This window comes from Strix uralensis, chromosome 39, assembly GCF_047716275.1.
Source record: "Strix uralensis isolate ZFMK-TIS-50842 chromosome 39, bStrUra1, whole genome shotgun sequence".
NCBI lineage: Eukaryota > Metazoa > Chordata > Aves > Strigiformes > Strigidae > Strix > Strix uralensis.
This window is the reverse complement of record NC_134010.1, coordinates 1,484,171-1,501,534: the sequence shown is the minus strand read 5'-3', so window position 1 is coordinate 1,501,534 and position 17,364 is coordinate 1,484,171. Positions and strand designations below refer to the sequence as shown.

Below are 17,364 nucleotides of genomic sequence, written 5' to 3'. Positions count from 1 at the left end.
ATCCTTGAGGGAGTCGTGTAAAAGTATACTGTTGTCCTTCCCAGGTGAAGGCAAAGCGATCCTGGTCCTCAGGTTGTAAAGGGACCTTAAAAAACATATCTTTGACATCAATTGTTGCCATGACAGGGTGGGATTGTTCCTGAATGGTTGCTATCAATTCAGCAATGTTTGGTACAGCAGCTGTTAGTGAACCTGTGTTGGCATTGAGCCTCCTATAGTCTATTGTCAATCTCCATTTGCCATTTGGTTTTTGGACCGGCCATCCTGGAGAGTTGAAGGGAGAGTGAGTGGGGACCACAACCCCTTGTTTTTTCAAATCTTCCAGAACTGGTGTAATTCCCTCCCTTGCTCCTAGAGGCAATGGGTAGGGTTTAACGTTTGTCAGTTTGGAGGGAGGTAGGGTAGGTGCCGCTTGCAATAAACGCATTTCTGTTTCCGATGTTTTGGCCAATTGCCTGATCTGGGAGACACTAAAAGACCATGAGTTCCCCTGGGCGTCTCACCACTGTCTACCCTTCAAAACATCTATACCTAAAGGATTCATCTGGAAAGATCCTATGGCCACCATAGTGTTAACAGGGCTTTCTTCTCCAGGTAACCAAAGTGTCACTGGAGCCATAGGTACTGACTGTGTTTTTCCCAGGGCATTTAAGACAATTAGATTTCTAGATGGGATGGAGATTCCACACTGTTCTGCTTCAGTCCACGTTAGCGCGGTAATTTGTGCCCCAGTATCAATCAGGAATGTTACTGGTCTTTTTCTTTGGTCCTACAGTGACAGTAATCAGTAAATCCCCTTTTGTGTTGCAGGTGAGTTGTCTTACAAACATCCATCCTCCGCCTCCCCCCTCACCTTCGGGGGGCAGAGGGTCTAGTTTCCCGCCACCTTCTTTTCTCCAGTCGCTTCCTCCCCAAGGTCTATCAAAGGTGGGGCACTAGGGGTTGGTTTGGAAGTGACCCTTTGTCCTGACCAGTTCTACACAAGTTGTTTTAATTTTTGAGTCGGGAGTCCATCCATCAAGTCCCAGGGAACGCCTTTCTGAAGCCCTAGTTGCCACAGTCCCTGTCGAATTAAGGACCTCTCTCTCCCAGAATTCTGACATTGGGGTGATCCCAAGCCTTGGCCCTTCCTCATGGATGATTGTCGCCCACTAATTTGCTCTGCAGCCCGCACGAACCTGGTTTCAGTTCTTTGGGACGATCCACCAACTGGGCCATATTTTCTCCCAAAATGAATCAATTCCTGGGCTACCTCTCCCCATGTCCATACTTTTCTCCCTGGCCGTCGGTGGTCAGGGGTCACTATCCCCTCCAGAGTGGCCATCATTCTTTCTGCATTGGGGGTATTTTGAATCTTCCCTTGCAACTGAATGCCAATGGGTTTCACGGAGTCAGGAAGTCCTCGTATCAGGGGAGTCATCCTCTCTGGGTTCACAGGCATCATCATCGGGGAGCCTTGCTTAGGCTTGAGCTCCCGATCATGCATCAGCTGCAGACAGGTTGCCTTTTGCACACTTCCCACTAACTGATCCACCGTACCTGTTATGGTAAGGGGATCTCCGCTCTCCAAGGGGTTCAGCCCTCCAGCCCAGTACGCAGCTCTCTGAGTCAATGACCATGGGGCTCGGCAGTCACCGGTAGTTAAAAACACACCTGGACCCCAATATCCTTCTGCTTCTTTCTCTGACAACAAGATTCCATCCCCTCCTGACAAAGACACTCTCCACACATACTCTGTCTCTGATTCTTTCGCAGTCCTTGCAAAATCTTTTCTCAGCTTTGCCAATTCGGTTGATGTAAATGGGACTTCTTTGGTGATAACCTGAGGACGGTTATCGCTATCTTCCTCATACACATACTCTGTTTTAATCAGCGGATACATATGGGGGGGGTGGCTTTCTATGGTTTCTTTTGCCTTTTGCAAATCCCCTTGGGGATAAATTTGCCGTATCCCCTTCTCCAGAAGCTTCACCTCTGCCTCCACCAGTGTATCCATCTCCGCCAAGAGTTGTTCCCTCATCTTGTTCTTCAATATTATATTTTGACCCCTTTCCTCTCTAGTAATTCTTTGGTTTCTCTCAATTGATTCTGCAGGGTCTGTATGACCGTCTGCAGGGAGTCTATTACAATATCAGTTTGATACGACTTCTGCTTTTTCTCTTCCACCTCAGCTGCCAGACTCGCTCCTAACACTGCACAAATTATAGCTTTTCCTTTTCCCTTCTTAACCTTAGCTTCCTTCTGCAAAACCCTTATCCTATCCACCACACTCTGTGGTTGAAACCAATGGTTTTTCATCCAATCTAGTCCCTGGACCGAGAGACGAGACCGGTGAGCTTCCAAAAGATCATATAGTTTATCTATTCCTTCAGCCCCTGAGGCACATCATCACAAACATCGGCTGCCTTCAGGACGGCCATTCTTTTTCTTTTTCCTAATCCAAAGGGGATTATCATCCTGAGAGGTCACACCTTAATGTCAAATTTCCCCGTTTCTCTCTCTGGAGACCAGATCTGAATTTAACACAAAACCAATGCAAACGGGATTATCGTCCTGAGAGGGCCACACCTGGGTATGCAAGTATCCCCTGTTCAGTCTCAGGAGGTCACACCTAACCCAAACACAAATGCAATATCACTGTCCACTCTTCCCCCTGTTCACTCTCAGGAGGTCACAACTTAATGTAACACAAAGGGGGTTATTTCATCCTGAGAGGTTTGCATCCAACACAGCAAGTTAGTACAGTACTCTCGTCTCAAGGGATCCTGTCCGTGACACCAATTTAAACTGTCCCGATCCGATATCGGGGAAGGTTCTTAAACGATCCCAAGAGCGAGATTAAGACACAAACGAGGTCAGATGCTGTATAACCTTGTGAACTTTATTTGCTGTAACAAATAGTAATAGCGATAGGACAGAGAGGAAAGAAGGGGAAAGTCAGAATCCCTAAGCAAGAAAACGGTAGAGATGCAGCTAATTACCACCACCACCACCAGGGATCCAGCGATGCTCCGTTGGCTCGGGCTCGGTGCAGATGATGATGCTCCAAGCTCCAAGCTCCGCCGAGGTCCCAGCTCCAAGTAACCAGCGTCGAAAAAGGGTGCACACCGAGGGAGGAGTACGCAGTCCTTTTATTGTCCCAGTCCCCTCAACCTTTCCAAAGAGTCCGCCCATTTCGTGCCAGCCTGCACGTCTTACCCCGATCATGGGGCTCACGGTCCCGTGGTCCTCCATGCGCGGATGCCCAGGTGCTCACGCTGGTCGTGCCAACCCGCACGTCTTCCTCACCCCGATTTAGCTTTGGGCGGATGTCGTGGTTTTGTCGGGGACCCTTTGTCTCCTTCAGAACGTACTCCTTCATGGCAACAGGGTGCTGAGGCCAGGAAGTGGTGGTGGTGCAACAGCAATGTTGAGACAAGCAAAGTCTAACACAGTTCCTTACACAGGCCTGCTGCTTTACAATCCTCCTCTCTGATCTTCTGTTTTATTCCCCCGTTCCACCCCCTCAGTCAAGCAACTTCTGCTGGGCCTGGTGAAGTTGGAGACGTTAATTTGGGTTTGCGGGGTGTAGCACAGAATGCTCTAGAGGGACACAGTAAACACACATAGAATAGATAAAGGAAAAGAAGAAATAAAAGAATAAATATATCTCTACAATAAGGCTTTTGGAATGAGTGTCCCATTCATCCTTTCAGAGAGTTAAACAGCTCAGTCAAAAAGACCCCATCAGTAGATTGTTTCATTTGATGCATTAAGTCCTGGGGATGTTGAATGTTGTCATCTATGCTGACTGATCCATCAGTGATGTTGAAACAACATATACCATCAAAACTGAGGCAGTGTTTATGTTGTAGAAGGAGGAAATAGTCCACTGTCAATCAATTTTGTGATATTCATTGGCATACAGCCATTACCTACTCAGAAAAAAATAGCAATGAGAAGTATTAATTGTCAAAAGATCTGCGGTTGTTAAGGTTCCCTTAACATCCTTAACTAATGATGAGGAAAAGGCTGAGTTGGTCAACGCCTACTTTGCCTCAGTCTTTAGCAGTGGAACTGGCTGTTCCCTGGACACCCAGCCTCATGAGCTGGGAGATCGGGAGGGGAAGCAGAATGAGGTCAGCACAGTTGAAGAGGAGGTGGTCAGAGACCTGTTACACCACTTGGATGCACACAGGTCTGTGGGACCAGATGGGTTACACCCAAGGGTGCTGAGGGAGTTGGCAGATGTGCTCGCCAAGCTGCTGTCCATGATTTACCGGAAGTCATGGCTAACTGGGGAGGTCCCATTGGACTGGAGGGTGGCAAATGTGACACCCATCTACAAGAAAGGCAGGAAGGATGATCCAGGAAACTATAGAGCTGTCAGTCTGACCTCGGTGCCAGGGAAGGTCATGGAGCAGGTCATCTCGACTGCCATTAAAAGTCATATAATGGACAACCAGGGGATCAGGCCTAGTCAGCATGGGTTTATGAAAGGCAGGTCTTGCCTGACAAACCTGATCTCCTTCTATGACAGGGCGACCCGCTTATTGGATGAGGGAAAGGCTGTGGATGTTGTCTACCTTGACTTTAGTAAGGCCTTTGACACCATTTCCCACAGCATTCTCCTGACGAAACTTACTACTCGTGGCTTGGATAGGCACATGCTTCGCTGGGTAAAAAAATGGCTGGATGGCCGGGCCCAAAGAGTTGTGGTGAACGGAGTTAAATCCGGTTGGCGGCCGGTCACGAGTGGTGTCCCCCAGGGCTCGGTTTTGGGGCCACTCGTGTTTCACATCTTTATTGATGATCTAGATGAGGGGATCGAGTGCACCCTCAGTAAGTTTGCAGATGACACCAAGTTGGGTGGGAGTGTTGATCTGCTCGAGGGTAGGGAGGCTCTGCAGAGGGATTTGGACAGGCTGGAGTGATGGGCTGAGGCCAACTGTATGAGTTTCAATAAGGCCAAATGGCGGGTGCTGCACTTTGGTCACAACAACCCCCAGCAGCGCTAGAGGCTTGGGGAGCAGTGGCTGGAAAGCTGCCAGTCAGAGAGGGACCTGGGGGTGTTGATCGACAGCCGGCTGAACATGAGCCAGCAGTGTGTCCAGGTGGCCAATGGTATCCTGGCTTGCATCAGAAATAGTGTGGCCAGCAGGGACAGGGAAGGGATCTTGCCCCTGTACTCGGCACTGGTGAGGCCGCACCTCAATTACTGTGTTCAGTTTAGGCTCCTCACTACAAAAAGGACATTGAATTACTTGAGCGTGTCCAAAGAAGGGCAACGAAGCTGGTGAAGGGTCTGGAGCGCATGTCGTACAAGGAGCGTCTGAGGCACGTGTGGTTGTTTAGTCTGGAGAAGAGGAGGCTGAGGGGAGACCTCATTGCCCTCTACAACTACCTGAAAGGAGACTGTAGAGAACTGGGGATGAGTCTCCTGAACCAAGTAATAAGTGATAGGACAAGAGGCAATATCCTCAAGTTATGCCAGGGAAGGTTTAGACTAGATATTAGGAAGTATTTCTTTACAGAATGGGTAGTTAGGCATTGGAATGGGCTGCCCAGGGAGGTGGTGGAGTCCCCATTCCTGGAGGTATTTAAGAGTAAGGTTTACTTAGCGCTTAGGGATATTGTGTAGTTGGGAACTGTCAGTGTTAGGTCAATGGTTGGACTGGATGATCTTCAAGGTCTTTTCCAACCTAGAAGATTGTGATTCTGTGATTCTGTAATATAAAAGGCAGATGAGTCAGTTCCATTAAAGGCCAACCAAATCTAAGCCTGTACATGCTGCTCTTGTGGGAATGTGTCCAAGGTATGTGCTTGTAGTAGAAGACTATAAAGCACGATGAGCCAACCTGTGATAGGGGAGGAAAACAGAATGTCATCTCCTTCCAGTAGTATGTACGCCATTGTTCCAACTCCTTCAGTTAACATTACTCTGGGTTTGATAACCTGGTGTGGGGTAATTGTCCACACAGATTGGAGAGCTACGGCGCTTTTTCTGATTGAACTTCAATTCAATGTTGGGGTCAGGACACCATTAATACCATTCCAATGCTATCTCCTCTAGATAAGGTACCGGCATCAAAGAGACCTAAAATGCAAGAACTTGAGAATGTAATATTAACAAAGGATATAAAACAAGAGCAGAAGTTGGGGTACAAAACCATACAGTATTCTCAGGAGTTATTACAGGAATCTTCATGTCTAGGCTAATAGGTTCTTTCTGATTTTTTAGCCCAGTCATCTGCCACAATCCCCATGAGACTGTATCATCTAGAATTGCTACTTCTAATTCAAAAGGATGTCCTTGTGTATGATTGTGCATGCTGAATCAAAAAATTTTTGCAGGCATCAAAGGCTTCTTGCTGTTGCTTGGTCCACTGCCAAACAATCCTCTTTTTAGTTAGTGTCTGCAGAGGGCGCATTAATACCGCCAGATGTGGGTAAAAGTCCTCCAGTACCCTAAAAATCCCCCTGAAGTCTGTGACTGTTTTAGTGTGGTTGGCACAGGGGACTGATGAACTGTTTGCTGTACCATAGTTGGTAATTGTTAATTTGTCCACACCAAACTATTCCCCAGATTTGTACAGCAGTACTAGAGCCCTGTGTTTTCTTTGGATTAATTGCCCAGCCTTGGTCCTGTAAATGCACTTTTACCAATTCAGCGGCTGCTTCAATTTCTTGTTGTGACTCTGATATAATCAATAAATCATCAATATAATGGTAAACAGTCACGGTACCAGGCCATAGTGCTAGATCAGCTGCTGTCATTTGGTGGCAAATGGAGGGGCTGTGTTTGTATCCCTGAGGCAATGCTTGGGAAGTATATTGCTTTTGTTGCCAGGTAAAGGCAGAGTGGTCTTGGCTTTCTGAAGCAATGGCTATTGAAAAGGAATCATTAGCAAGTTCTATTACTGCATTCCAGGGTTGTAAATTTTTGCTGATTTTTTTTCTATAAGAGTAACCATGTCACTGTAGCTTTATTCAGTTCTCTATAATCTTCAGTCATTCTCCAAGTTCCATCTGGTTTACAAATGGACCAAATAAGATTAGTAAAAGCAGTCATAGTTTCTCTGACAATTCCCACTTGTTGAAGCACCTGAACGGTTTGAGTGATTTTTTCCTCCCCCCCACCCCGAATACAATACTGTTTTACAGTTACCATCTTGACAGGCACGGGCAGCACAACAGGGTCCCACTTTGGGAATCCATGCAAGTCAGTTATAGATCAAATAGCAAATCCTGCTTGTGCAGTCTGGAAGCAGAAGGGGCTGTTTAAAGCTTCAACTGTTCATCATGCCAGCACATCAATAGCCAAGATATATTTGTTAACTGGGGCAATTAACACCATCATGGCAAACTGTGTGACATTCCCTATCATTAAAGCAAACTTAGCTTGGAGGACAGGGGTTGAATTTCCCCCCCCCATCAACAAATCTGTGATGTGGTGTTTTTATTCTCAATATTGCTGTGCAACAGAGTAACCTCAGCCCCCATATCCACCAGAGCAAACACATGTAAAATCCCTCCAGAGCGCCACTTTATAGTTAAAGGAACATGAAGGTGTCCGTCTCCTCAAGGTAAGAGGCTGCAGTGGCAGCAATTTCGGGGGACCCGCCAAACCTTCATTTCTGCTGTTTTGGCATTTGCCAAGTGGTGTCTTGCATCAAGGTGGCAGGCAGGGCAGAAGGTGGACACAAGCAGAAGGTAGGGTTGGGGGTGGACGGCTTTTTTGCATAAGTGCTAGACTTTGCCATCGGCAAAACATTTCTGTTGTCATGATCTCATTTATTTCTCGTCGTGGGATACCAGTTCGTACAAGATCATTCCACATTTATCTTCTTGGCACCCATGCTGTGGCTTTTATTGGTTTCACCGACTTTCATTTATTCACCACCTGAACAGATGGCTCCAAAATTACAGCCCCAGTTTCCCTCAAGGTATTTCTAGGATGCCTATGTTACCCATAGCTTTTGTCAGTAAGGATTTTAGTGAGGCAGGTGTTCCTCTCAAAAACTGCATTTTGATAGTTCTCGTTGTTATTGATTAATTGTAATTTAGTGGGAAATAACCACTTCTCAATTTTTAGTGATGAATAAAATTTTATTAGCAAGCGGCGAGTGAGCAAAACAGCGCTGGGTGTGCCGGGAGTCTCTGCTCTACCAAGACACACACCTTACAGGACAGAACTGAGTCCCTTTCTAGTGTAGGCTTCATCCATATTCATGATGGGCGTACCCTGAGGGGTCTGCAAAGGTGTAAACAAGCTTCCCCGGCTTTTCTCCTGTTTTCGCGGGCTTTTCTCAGGTTTCCGTCACAGAAGGGGGGATGACTCAGCACAAGTGTTTTTGTAGTGGCTTGAAGATGGGGGCCATTTTAGCTCCCTTCTAACAACTGATTTTAACAATAGAAACTATATACATATATCTTATTTCTTATTTACATAAGAGAATTACAAAACTGTTCGGCCACAACATCCTGACTACAACTTCTTTTTCCCCTTGAGATTTGAATAACAAATACCATATATGTTTTATTACATCGTTACTGCTACATTGTTGGGATTGGATCCCACAACTAACGTATGAGCCATGCCCATCTGCCATAGCAAATTAATACCTTCTTCCATGGTACATCAGCTTCCAAGGGGCCATGCTAATTCAGCAGGTTCAGCATGTGTTGTTAAAACTGTGACACACAACCACTGATGCAGTGTAGGTACAAAAATATCTCGCCCATCAGGACCTCTGATATTCCGCAGCAGAGCATACACTCGTCAGATCAGATCATTATTGGCTACGGGGCTTAATAAATATTTTTCAGCCACTAATAAATGAATATATGAAGCTCCGCTATCCCAAGCTCACAAAATCCATGCCAGTATGCCTTCCGCTCTCCTTTGAGGATAGATCTCTAAAAATTCCTTTAACTTCTTCGTAGTGTAAGTACATGTGACCTGCACTCCACCATCCGTTTGTTGCTGCTGCCTCATCATTTGTATAAGCAGTCATACTTCCACCGCCTCCCTGCCTTTTAAGTCTGGATCAAATTCAAACTCAATCTCAGAGTCTGAAGACTCACTCTGAATATTTTCATCTCATTCCTCAGGATCCCATGACCATTTTGTGGTGAGAGCACAGACTCAGGACATTACAAACTTTACTTTACTCATATGCATCCCTTTGTTTACCAACGATAGGTGCTGCCAACCGCTCTACATTATTTTGCAGCTCATAGCACCACTCCGCTTGAGTAGTAATTAATTCTTATGTGATCACCCTTGCATCTCGTAAATCCCCGACTTCTTTTTCCAAGTCTCTCACTTTACTCTGTAATGTAACAAAATCCTGGTCAAGAGCTCTAAGACCGGTAACTAATAACCATCCCAGGCTCCCCGCTAACTTCTGGGAAGAATCCAATGCTGCTTTCCATGGTAATCCATATATAGCTGTTGCAACTGCCTGGAGGGTAACCATTGCCCCATTATCTATTTTAGGCCAGGCTTCCAGCAGAGCCACTTTAGCTAGGAGAGCAGCCATGGGGTTCTAGTTCTTAGTACTGGAACATCCTGGAATAAGAAGAGTCACCATCATGGCCTCCCCAGTCCCTGAATTCTTTTTTAGCCATGGTATGGCTGTTCCTGAATCCTTCCAACTACACCAGATGTGTGAGCCAACACAAGTAGGATGCAGGAACAACCACAAAACCACAGATGATATGCAAAGAGCAAATTTATTCTCTTTACCTCACGATCCAGGGGATCTCTTCAGCAACACCATGGCAGAGGCACCCAAGCAGGGACACAGGCACCATGGAGCTTGGTCCTTACTAGCCAGAAAGAAGAGATGAAAGAAAAGATCTCAAACCTGCTGCTTTCACCTGTAAATGTACTTTTCCACTGTGCTTTGATCTTTCCCACAGCACGGCAGGAATCTCAAGGATGTTCAATAAGGTGTCTCTGAGTCTCTCACAGGCCTGTGTTATCTAAGCGCAGACATTCTACCCATCAAGCACACAGAACTAAACAACAATTAGTGTGATATACTGTGATACATTGTTATATAGTGTGATAGAAGTGACTTTTTCTACAACCCAGCTGTGGGTCACTTGAGCATGTTTACAATACTCTTCACCAAACTTTGACTGTATTCCCACAGTCAGGAAGGAGAATTAGGAGGATTACAGGCAGGTCAGCTTCACCTCAGTCGATGGAAATATGATGGCACAAATGTTCCTGCAGCTATCTCCAGGCACTTGAAGGATAAAAAAGGCAAAGATGCCCTGGGGTAGCTCAAGCACCCCTGTGCAAACAGTGTCCCAGGACCTATGGGACCCCTTCTGGAACACGAACTGGTAGGCAGGCAGGGTACCTCTGGGGTGGTTCAGGGCATCACCTGCCACCAGAGCTGCTGGGCAGGCGGAGTAGGGCCCTCTCCAGCACAGCAGAACATTGTGTCCCCTGGAATGTTGGTGGTGAGGTCACTTGTGTCTCAGGAACTGACTGACTAGTGGTGGGAAGGCAGATACTCAGATGTCATGAAGGGCACCATAAAGCTGACCCCAACATGATTAAAGATCTAGGGAGGTCAGGGGGAACTGGGACAAGACAGATGGAAGAATGGAGGGTGGGAAGAGGGGCTTGAGCAACAGAGATGAAAGATTTTGAAGAGGTAAGATCTGGTCAGGTAATGTTGAGGCTGCTGCAACACTGACTGTGAAAACATTCATGATAGGCCTTTGCGCTATTTCCAACCAGTAAGCTTAAGCCCTAACATTACCTCTAAGTGCTACCGCTCTGAAAAGAATCCCCTACTCTAATCCCTAACGTCAACTGTACCTCAAAGGCAAAACCAAACCCGTAACCCCATACCCTTATTCGTACTCTATATCTTACCCTAATCTATAGCCCATATCCCTCACATTAAAATGCTCGCTTTAATCCTAGCCCTCACCCAGGCCCTAAATAAAACCCTAACCTGCAAAGGTAGCTCTCACCCTGAACACAAACCAGACACTCTCAGCAGAACACTGGTCTCCCTAATCCCTGACCCTGAAAGGCGAACTCTAATCCCTAAACCCCAACCTCAACACCGAACCCTCTGAAGCCCTTGTTCCCACACTCTGACCCCGTCACCTTCAACCCCTTTCCTAACCCTGACTTAGGCTGTTCAGCCCTTGGGGGCAGCACAGGTTCTAGAGCAGCCATAAAGCCTTCGAAGAGGAATGTGAGGTGACCTGTCTCTGATCACCTCGTAGGCCATGAAGAAGAGATGGGGTGGAATGCTCTGATGAGGTCAGCTGTGCCTCAGGATCTCGTGGGCCAGAAGAAGGTGCATGGCTGTGAAGGCAGCTGTGAGGTCACATCTGTCAGAACCCCTGACAGGCCAGCAGCAGACTTGGATGTTTTTTGAACCAAGATGGGCTTTTGATTCTGGTGCATCAAGCCATGAAGATCCCACCTGTTGAAGTGTTATTTCATGTTGCTCCTGTGAGCTCTTTCAGTGTTTTCTTAAAAGAGAAACATTTGTAGTCATCATTTTTCCTGCCCCAAAAAGAGGATGTTCACATGGGAATTTGTTGCTGCTGTTTTGTATAAAGATAAGGACATGCACAGTGCCTGACCGCCAGTGACAGGTGGGAGCTTCCTGCATTCTTCTCTTCTACAATCAAATTTAACTTGAGACCAAGGGATACACTCAGCACAGCACGGCCTGAAGCCCAAGCTGTACATGGAGCACAGCCCAGCCCAGCACAGGCCTGGGTCTACTCAGGTTTACTGTTATGAGGATCACTGACTCCTTAATGCACAGTGGTCTTCTGGTTAGGATCAATGAACTGCTGATGAGGGATAGCAGGAAGATGAAGTGTCCTTTAGAGAGCTGGAGGAAAGGACACAATTTTAGGTTTTGGTAATCAATAGGGACTTTGAAGACCACAGACCTCTGTTAGAAGGCCTTGATTGAAGGGAAGGTGGAAGGTGACCCCTGACCCAACATGGGGGAATGCTCTCCTGGACTTGCTTTTCACAAGAAGGCAGGGCAGGACCGGTGGAAGATGTGGAGGGCAGTTTTGGCTGCAGTGTGAGTGAAGGTGGCAGGGTTGAAAACCCTGAGAGAAGTCAACAAGAGGAATTGTAGCAGTGCTGAGTAAAGATGAAGGATCACCTCCACCAACCTGATGGCAGTGCTGTTCCTAATGCAGCCCAGAAAGCCATTGGCCACCTTTGCTGCAAAGGTGCAAAGCCTGGAGAAGAGATGGCTTTGGGGAGATGTAATAACAGCCTTCCCATATCTTCTTGGATGTCATCATTAAAATGAGCCTGGGCTCTTCACTCTTGTGCATGATGGGTGGATGAGGGCCAATGGACATCAGCTGAAAGAAATGAGCAAAGACATTCTCTCTGTCCAGACAGTCAAACACTGGATAAGGTTTCCCAGACAGCTTGTGTCATCTCTGTCCCTGGAACTTTTCAAGCCCAAAATGAATGAAGCCCTGAGCAACCTGCTGTGACCCCATAGGTGACCCTGCTGTGAGCAGGAGGTTGGCCTAGAGATCTCCTCAGGTCCCTTCCAGCATGAATGATTCTGCATTTCGACCCACCAGGGATCTTTCCTTCATGATGGGAGGGAAAGCACTCAGGTTCCTGGTGACCACTGAAGTCACTGAGAAAGTCTGGTCAGATGATCTGTGAACTTCTTGTCCCACTTCAGGCATTGTTGCTCAGATGCAGGGCTGCTTGGCAGGTACCTCCAAACAGACCTCATTGTTTCCATTGCTTCACCTTTTCTTTTCTTTTTCCTGTTCACAATTTCTTCCCATTGACCATCCTTGTACCTGCCCATGCAAATAGCCCATCTCTATTTACCCTTTCCTCCCTGGTCCTATGGGGCTGCATCAGGGACATGTGGCCAACTCAAACAAGGGCGCTATGATCATTGCTGTGGCCACATCTTGACTAGTGTGTCCAGGTGTGGGACTCCCTGTTCTGAAGGAATGAGGAGGAAATGGAGAGGCTTCAGAGCTGACCTGTCAGTGTGGGGTTTGAGGTCTTTGTGGAGAGGCTGAGAAACCTGAGCTTATTTAGCCTGGTGAAGTGGAGGCTCAGGACACTGTACAAGTAGCCTGCTTGAAGGGGGGGTTCCGAGATGATGAAGCATTTCTTGGTAATCAGAAGAGAAGGAAATCTCAACATAGTGCATCTTGGAAGGTTCAGACCGCGTCTGAAGGAAAAGAAATCTCACTCAAATGGTGTCATTGTGGTGCAAGAGATCACCCAGAGGGAGTTGGGATCAGCCCACGGCATTGTCTTTCAAGGAACAGCTGGTGAGGATGGAGAGACATCAGAGAAGGTATAGAAATGCTGAGGTGGGTGTGGGAGAGAGGCAAGTCGACATCGGCCTGTCAGCTCTGTGCAGCCGCTGACAAGCAGCAAGGCTTTGATGAGAAACAGGCCTTGGGAGTAAGATAAGAAACTGCTGAGTTGTGCCAAGGTGGCAGGGAAAAACAACGGACAGCTGCAACACTGAACTGTGGAAAAGTACTGAACTGTGAGAAGTTACCGCCGCGTGAACAAGCAGTTGATTGGTCTGCACAGCGCGTGTTAGAGTGGTCTTATGCTGATAGGAGAAAAGGTAGATAGCTGGCTAATTGCTGATTTGCTAATTATGAAGTAAGAGCTTTAACCATAGCATAAATATATACTATTGTAATAATAAAGGGTCTTTCCTTTTGCACTTCATGGAGAGTCCATGCCTTGATTGCCACAGGTGGGAGCTAGGTGGGAAAGCAAGATGGGTGTCTGCAGCCTGAAGGGAAAGAGGTGCAGGCATGGGACAGCGTAGGACAGCCTGCAGTCGAGATGGCCAAGGGCTGTGGCAAGGCTAAAAGGCCCAACAGGACCAAGGTCTCTGTCCCCTTGGCTATGGCTGTTGCCTCTGCCACTGAGGCCTACCAGGAGAAACTTTATTTTGAGGCTTTGGACATTGTTTCTTCTTCACTGTTGCTTGGGGAAGCCGGGAGGTGTTGTGCAGTTTTCCTACACTTGGCATTGCTCACCCACACACCCCACTGCCCCCAGGAAGAGCCCTGAGCCATGCATGAGGGGCAGGATCTGCCTTCCCAGGGCCTGAGGACCAGGGTTTGGCCTTTCTGCTTCATAAAACAAACCAAGTGTTTTCTCAGCATTACAGCCACCTGCACGGTGCCTTTGCCTACCTGCAATCACTGCCTCCAATTATCTGCTCTAACGAGTCCATGGGGAGGCTTTGTCAGTAATGGTCCTCAGTGGGGCAAATCAATGCTTCAGGGTATTCTGGTATTTGACTTTGACTTCTTGTGCAGTTTTGCTCAGTCTCCTCTCAGTATCTGAGGTTCATGGGCTTGGGACCAAATACTCCATGGGGCTCATTAAAATACAGAAAGCCCTAATGAGCTATTTCTCTTCCTTTAGTTTTCTTCAAGTTTTCAAGGTTTGTACAGCTAATTGGAGTCATTTCAATGTGTAGTGAAGGAGGAAGATTTCAAAGGGGATCTAATAAAAATTATTTTTTATTTTAAAGGTAACTTTAATTTTCTTCTCAGATTAGAGAAGAGATGATAGAAGCATTCTGCTGATCCAGAGGGTCTCCTCAGGAGGTCTGGACAGGTAGCAAAAGCAGTCCCTCGAGGTCTGGCACTGTATGGACAACCTTGCTCCTCACTTCCCCCCACCTCACCATTTCTGTCATTGGCCAGCTGGGATTTACATCCCTTTTCCTTACATCAGAATTCTCCACTGATCTCTGCAGCTGGAGGTGACAGCTCCATTGCACCACCCCCCACCTGCTCTCCTTAGAGAACTGGCTGCACACAGGCACAGAAGGATTTCTCCTATTTGCAAGCAAAGAAAAGTGAAACATGATCAAGTTTCATAAAGAATAAAGCACGCTCCTCAACCATAACACCCCAAGCCTGTCAGTGTTTAAGAGGCATTTGGACAATGCCCTTAATAACATGATTAATCCTTTGGTCAGACCTGAAGTGGTCAGGCATTTGGACTAGATGATCATTATAGGTACCTTCCAACGGCACTATTCTATTCTATTCTATTCTATTCTATTCTATTCTATTCTATTCTATTCTATTCTATTCTATTCTATTCTATTCTATTCTATTCTATTCTATTCTATTCTATAATTTATTTCTCTACAGGGTTGATCCCTCCAGCAGCTGGGCTCAGACACTTGCTCTCCTCAGTAGCTGCCCCTGGATATCAGCCTCCCCAGTTGCAGGCACCTGAACATACAAGCCCCTGAGGCCGCAGCCCCATTCCAGATGCTGGTACAGACCACCCCAGTCACACACAGGCTCTTAAGTTCACTCACATCAGTCTCTCAGTTGCTGGCATGTCAGTCTCTCAGTTGCTGGCACTAATGCCACTCAGTCTGTCTAACATCCTGGTCCTGCTCCCATTGCCGCACTCACAGCCCCACGCTCACACGTTCATGCAGAAGAGAGATTCCCTTGCACAGGAAAGAGTTAGAAATTAAGTTTAATGAGAAGAGAGGACACACTGCACTGGTTGGGGTCCTCCCCTAAACATCCTATAATACATCCTGTGCAATCCAAAAATGCTCTTCCCCTGCATCCCACAATGTGTCCTGCACTCCTAGCAACAATCCCCTTACTCCAAATGCTGATCCAGAGCTGCTCTCGGTGGCTAATCTTGATGGGTTTCACACCTAGACAAGGGGGCTGGTGGCTCTCCCAGGGCAGCCCTGGAAGGAGCTGGGACAAGATGTTCATTCCTCAGGAGCATGTAAATTGGGATTCCACCTGCCACTGTGCCTCTGGGCTCTTCCCGGTTTGTGGAAATGGGCTCCTGATGAGCTGGTGGCTCTGCTGTGATGGGCCTGGGAGTAGGTGGGCAGGGTGTTAACTGAGTTACTCCTCCTGAAATTGTTGGTGCTGCCTTTGTGTGTGCAGATGAGATTCTTCTCACATAACCTAATGCAATCGGACAGAACAGAAATCTCTGGAGGCATCTGTATTTGGAGGTTACACACCTATGCTCTGGTATTATTTAACAGATGAGAGCTGATCTCTGGAATTGCTGTCCAGAAATGCACCATGCTTAGGGGAAAAGCTGTGGTGTCACACGGGCAATGGCTTCATTCAGGGCCAGGATCACAGTCTTGTTTCTAAGACTGTAGATGAACGGATTTAAGAATGGGTACAGGACAGTGTTCAGCAAAGCTACAAATCTGCTTGTCTCCAAGGAAATGTCTTCTGAAGGGCGCACGTAGAGAGCAATGCAGCTCCCATATACAATGGCCAAGGTGGTGAGATGGGAAGAACATGTAGCAAAAGCTTTTTTCCTCCCAGAGGCTGCTGGAAGGTGTAGAATACAGAAAAGGATGCCCATGTAAAATGCCAGAGTTAAACATAAGGAAGCCAGTATGACAAATGATACTAAAACAGAGTCTGTTTTCCACAGCAGGCTACTGTCAGAGCAGGACAACTTAAATAAGGGGGAGTTGTCACAAAAGAAATGGTGGATCTTGTTCGAGCCACAGAAAGTCAGCTGGTAGAGGAGGACCAGACGGTAACTCAAGAGTGTGATGCCGATGACCCAAGCAGCAACAAGCTGGATGCAGAGCTGAGGCTTCATGATGGCAGCGTAACGCAAAGGCTGGCAGATAGCAACATAGCGGTCAAAAGACATGACAACAAGGAGAACAAACTCTGTACAGCCCAGGGCAAAATAGAAATAGGATTGGGCAAAGCAGCTGCTTAGAGGGATTGTTCTCCTACCAGAACCCAGGATCACAAACAATTTGATGCTTGTGGAGGACGTAAACCAGATTTCCAGGAAGGACAGATTGCTAATGAAAATGTACATGGGGGTTTGCAGGCGGTGATACACACACACAAGGAAAATGATGGTTGTGTTCCCCATCACTGTTGTCAGGTACATGAGCAGAAGGACCAGAGAGAGAAATAGCTGTAGCCTTTGGTCAAGCGCTGAGAAGCCCTCTAGGATGAACTCAGTAACTGCAGTTTCATTTTCTGGTCCCATGCTGAATTTCAGTTCATCCTGCTGAAATGGGAACATGGCAAAACACAAGGGTGATAATTTCACAGTCTGGAGGAAAAGTTCTATCCTTCCTTTTCTGCTTCTTTCCTTTCTAGCAGTCTCCCTCTATAACACAGACAGAGATAGTCCTGCAAGCATTTCTCACACTCTGATTTTTGTCTTACCTTTCAGGTAAAGTCCTCAGATAATTTGTTGTCTTCTTTCTACCTTTTTCAAACACTCACAAAGGATTCTTTCTCCAGAACAGAAGATTTTAGAGGCTGGTATTTGGTAGAAATACCAAATTCACTCAGACCTATTGCAAA

The 17,364-nt window shown here is 46.9% G+C and overlaps 2 protein-coding genes across 2 annotated transcripts; both read right to left on the bottom strand.

Annotated features, from left to right (window-relative positions):
* Window positions 1-976: 976 nt before the first annotated feature.
* On the bottom strand, window positions 977-3,361 carry LOC141937288 (uncharacterized). Its single transcript, XM_074854879.1, is given in 3 exon segments — window positions 977-2,055; window positions 2,058-2,375; window positions 3,199-3,361. Coding segments are annotated over 3 exon segments (1,560 nt in total).
* Window positions 3,362-16,096: 12,735 nt separating this feature from the next.
* LOC141937298 (olfactory receptor 6E1-like) lies at window positions 16,097-17,077 on the bottom strand. Its single transcript, XM_074854888.1, has one exon. The coding sequence runs from the start codon at window positions 17,075-17,077 to the stop codon at window positions 16,097-16,099; it is 981 nt and encodes a 326-aa protein (XP_074710989.1).
* Window positions 17,078-17,364: the final 287 nt, after the last annotated feature.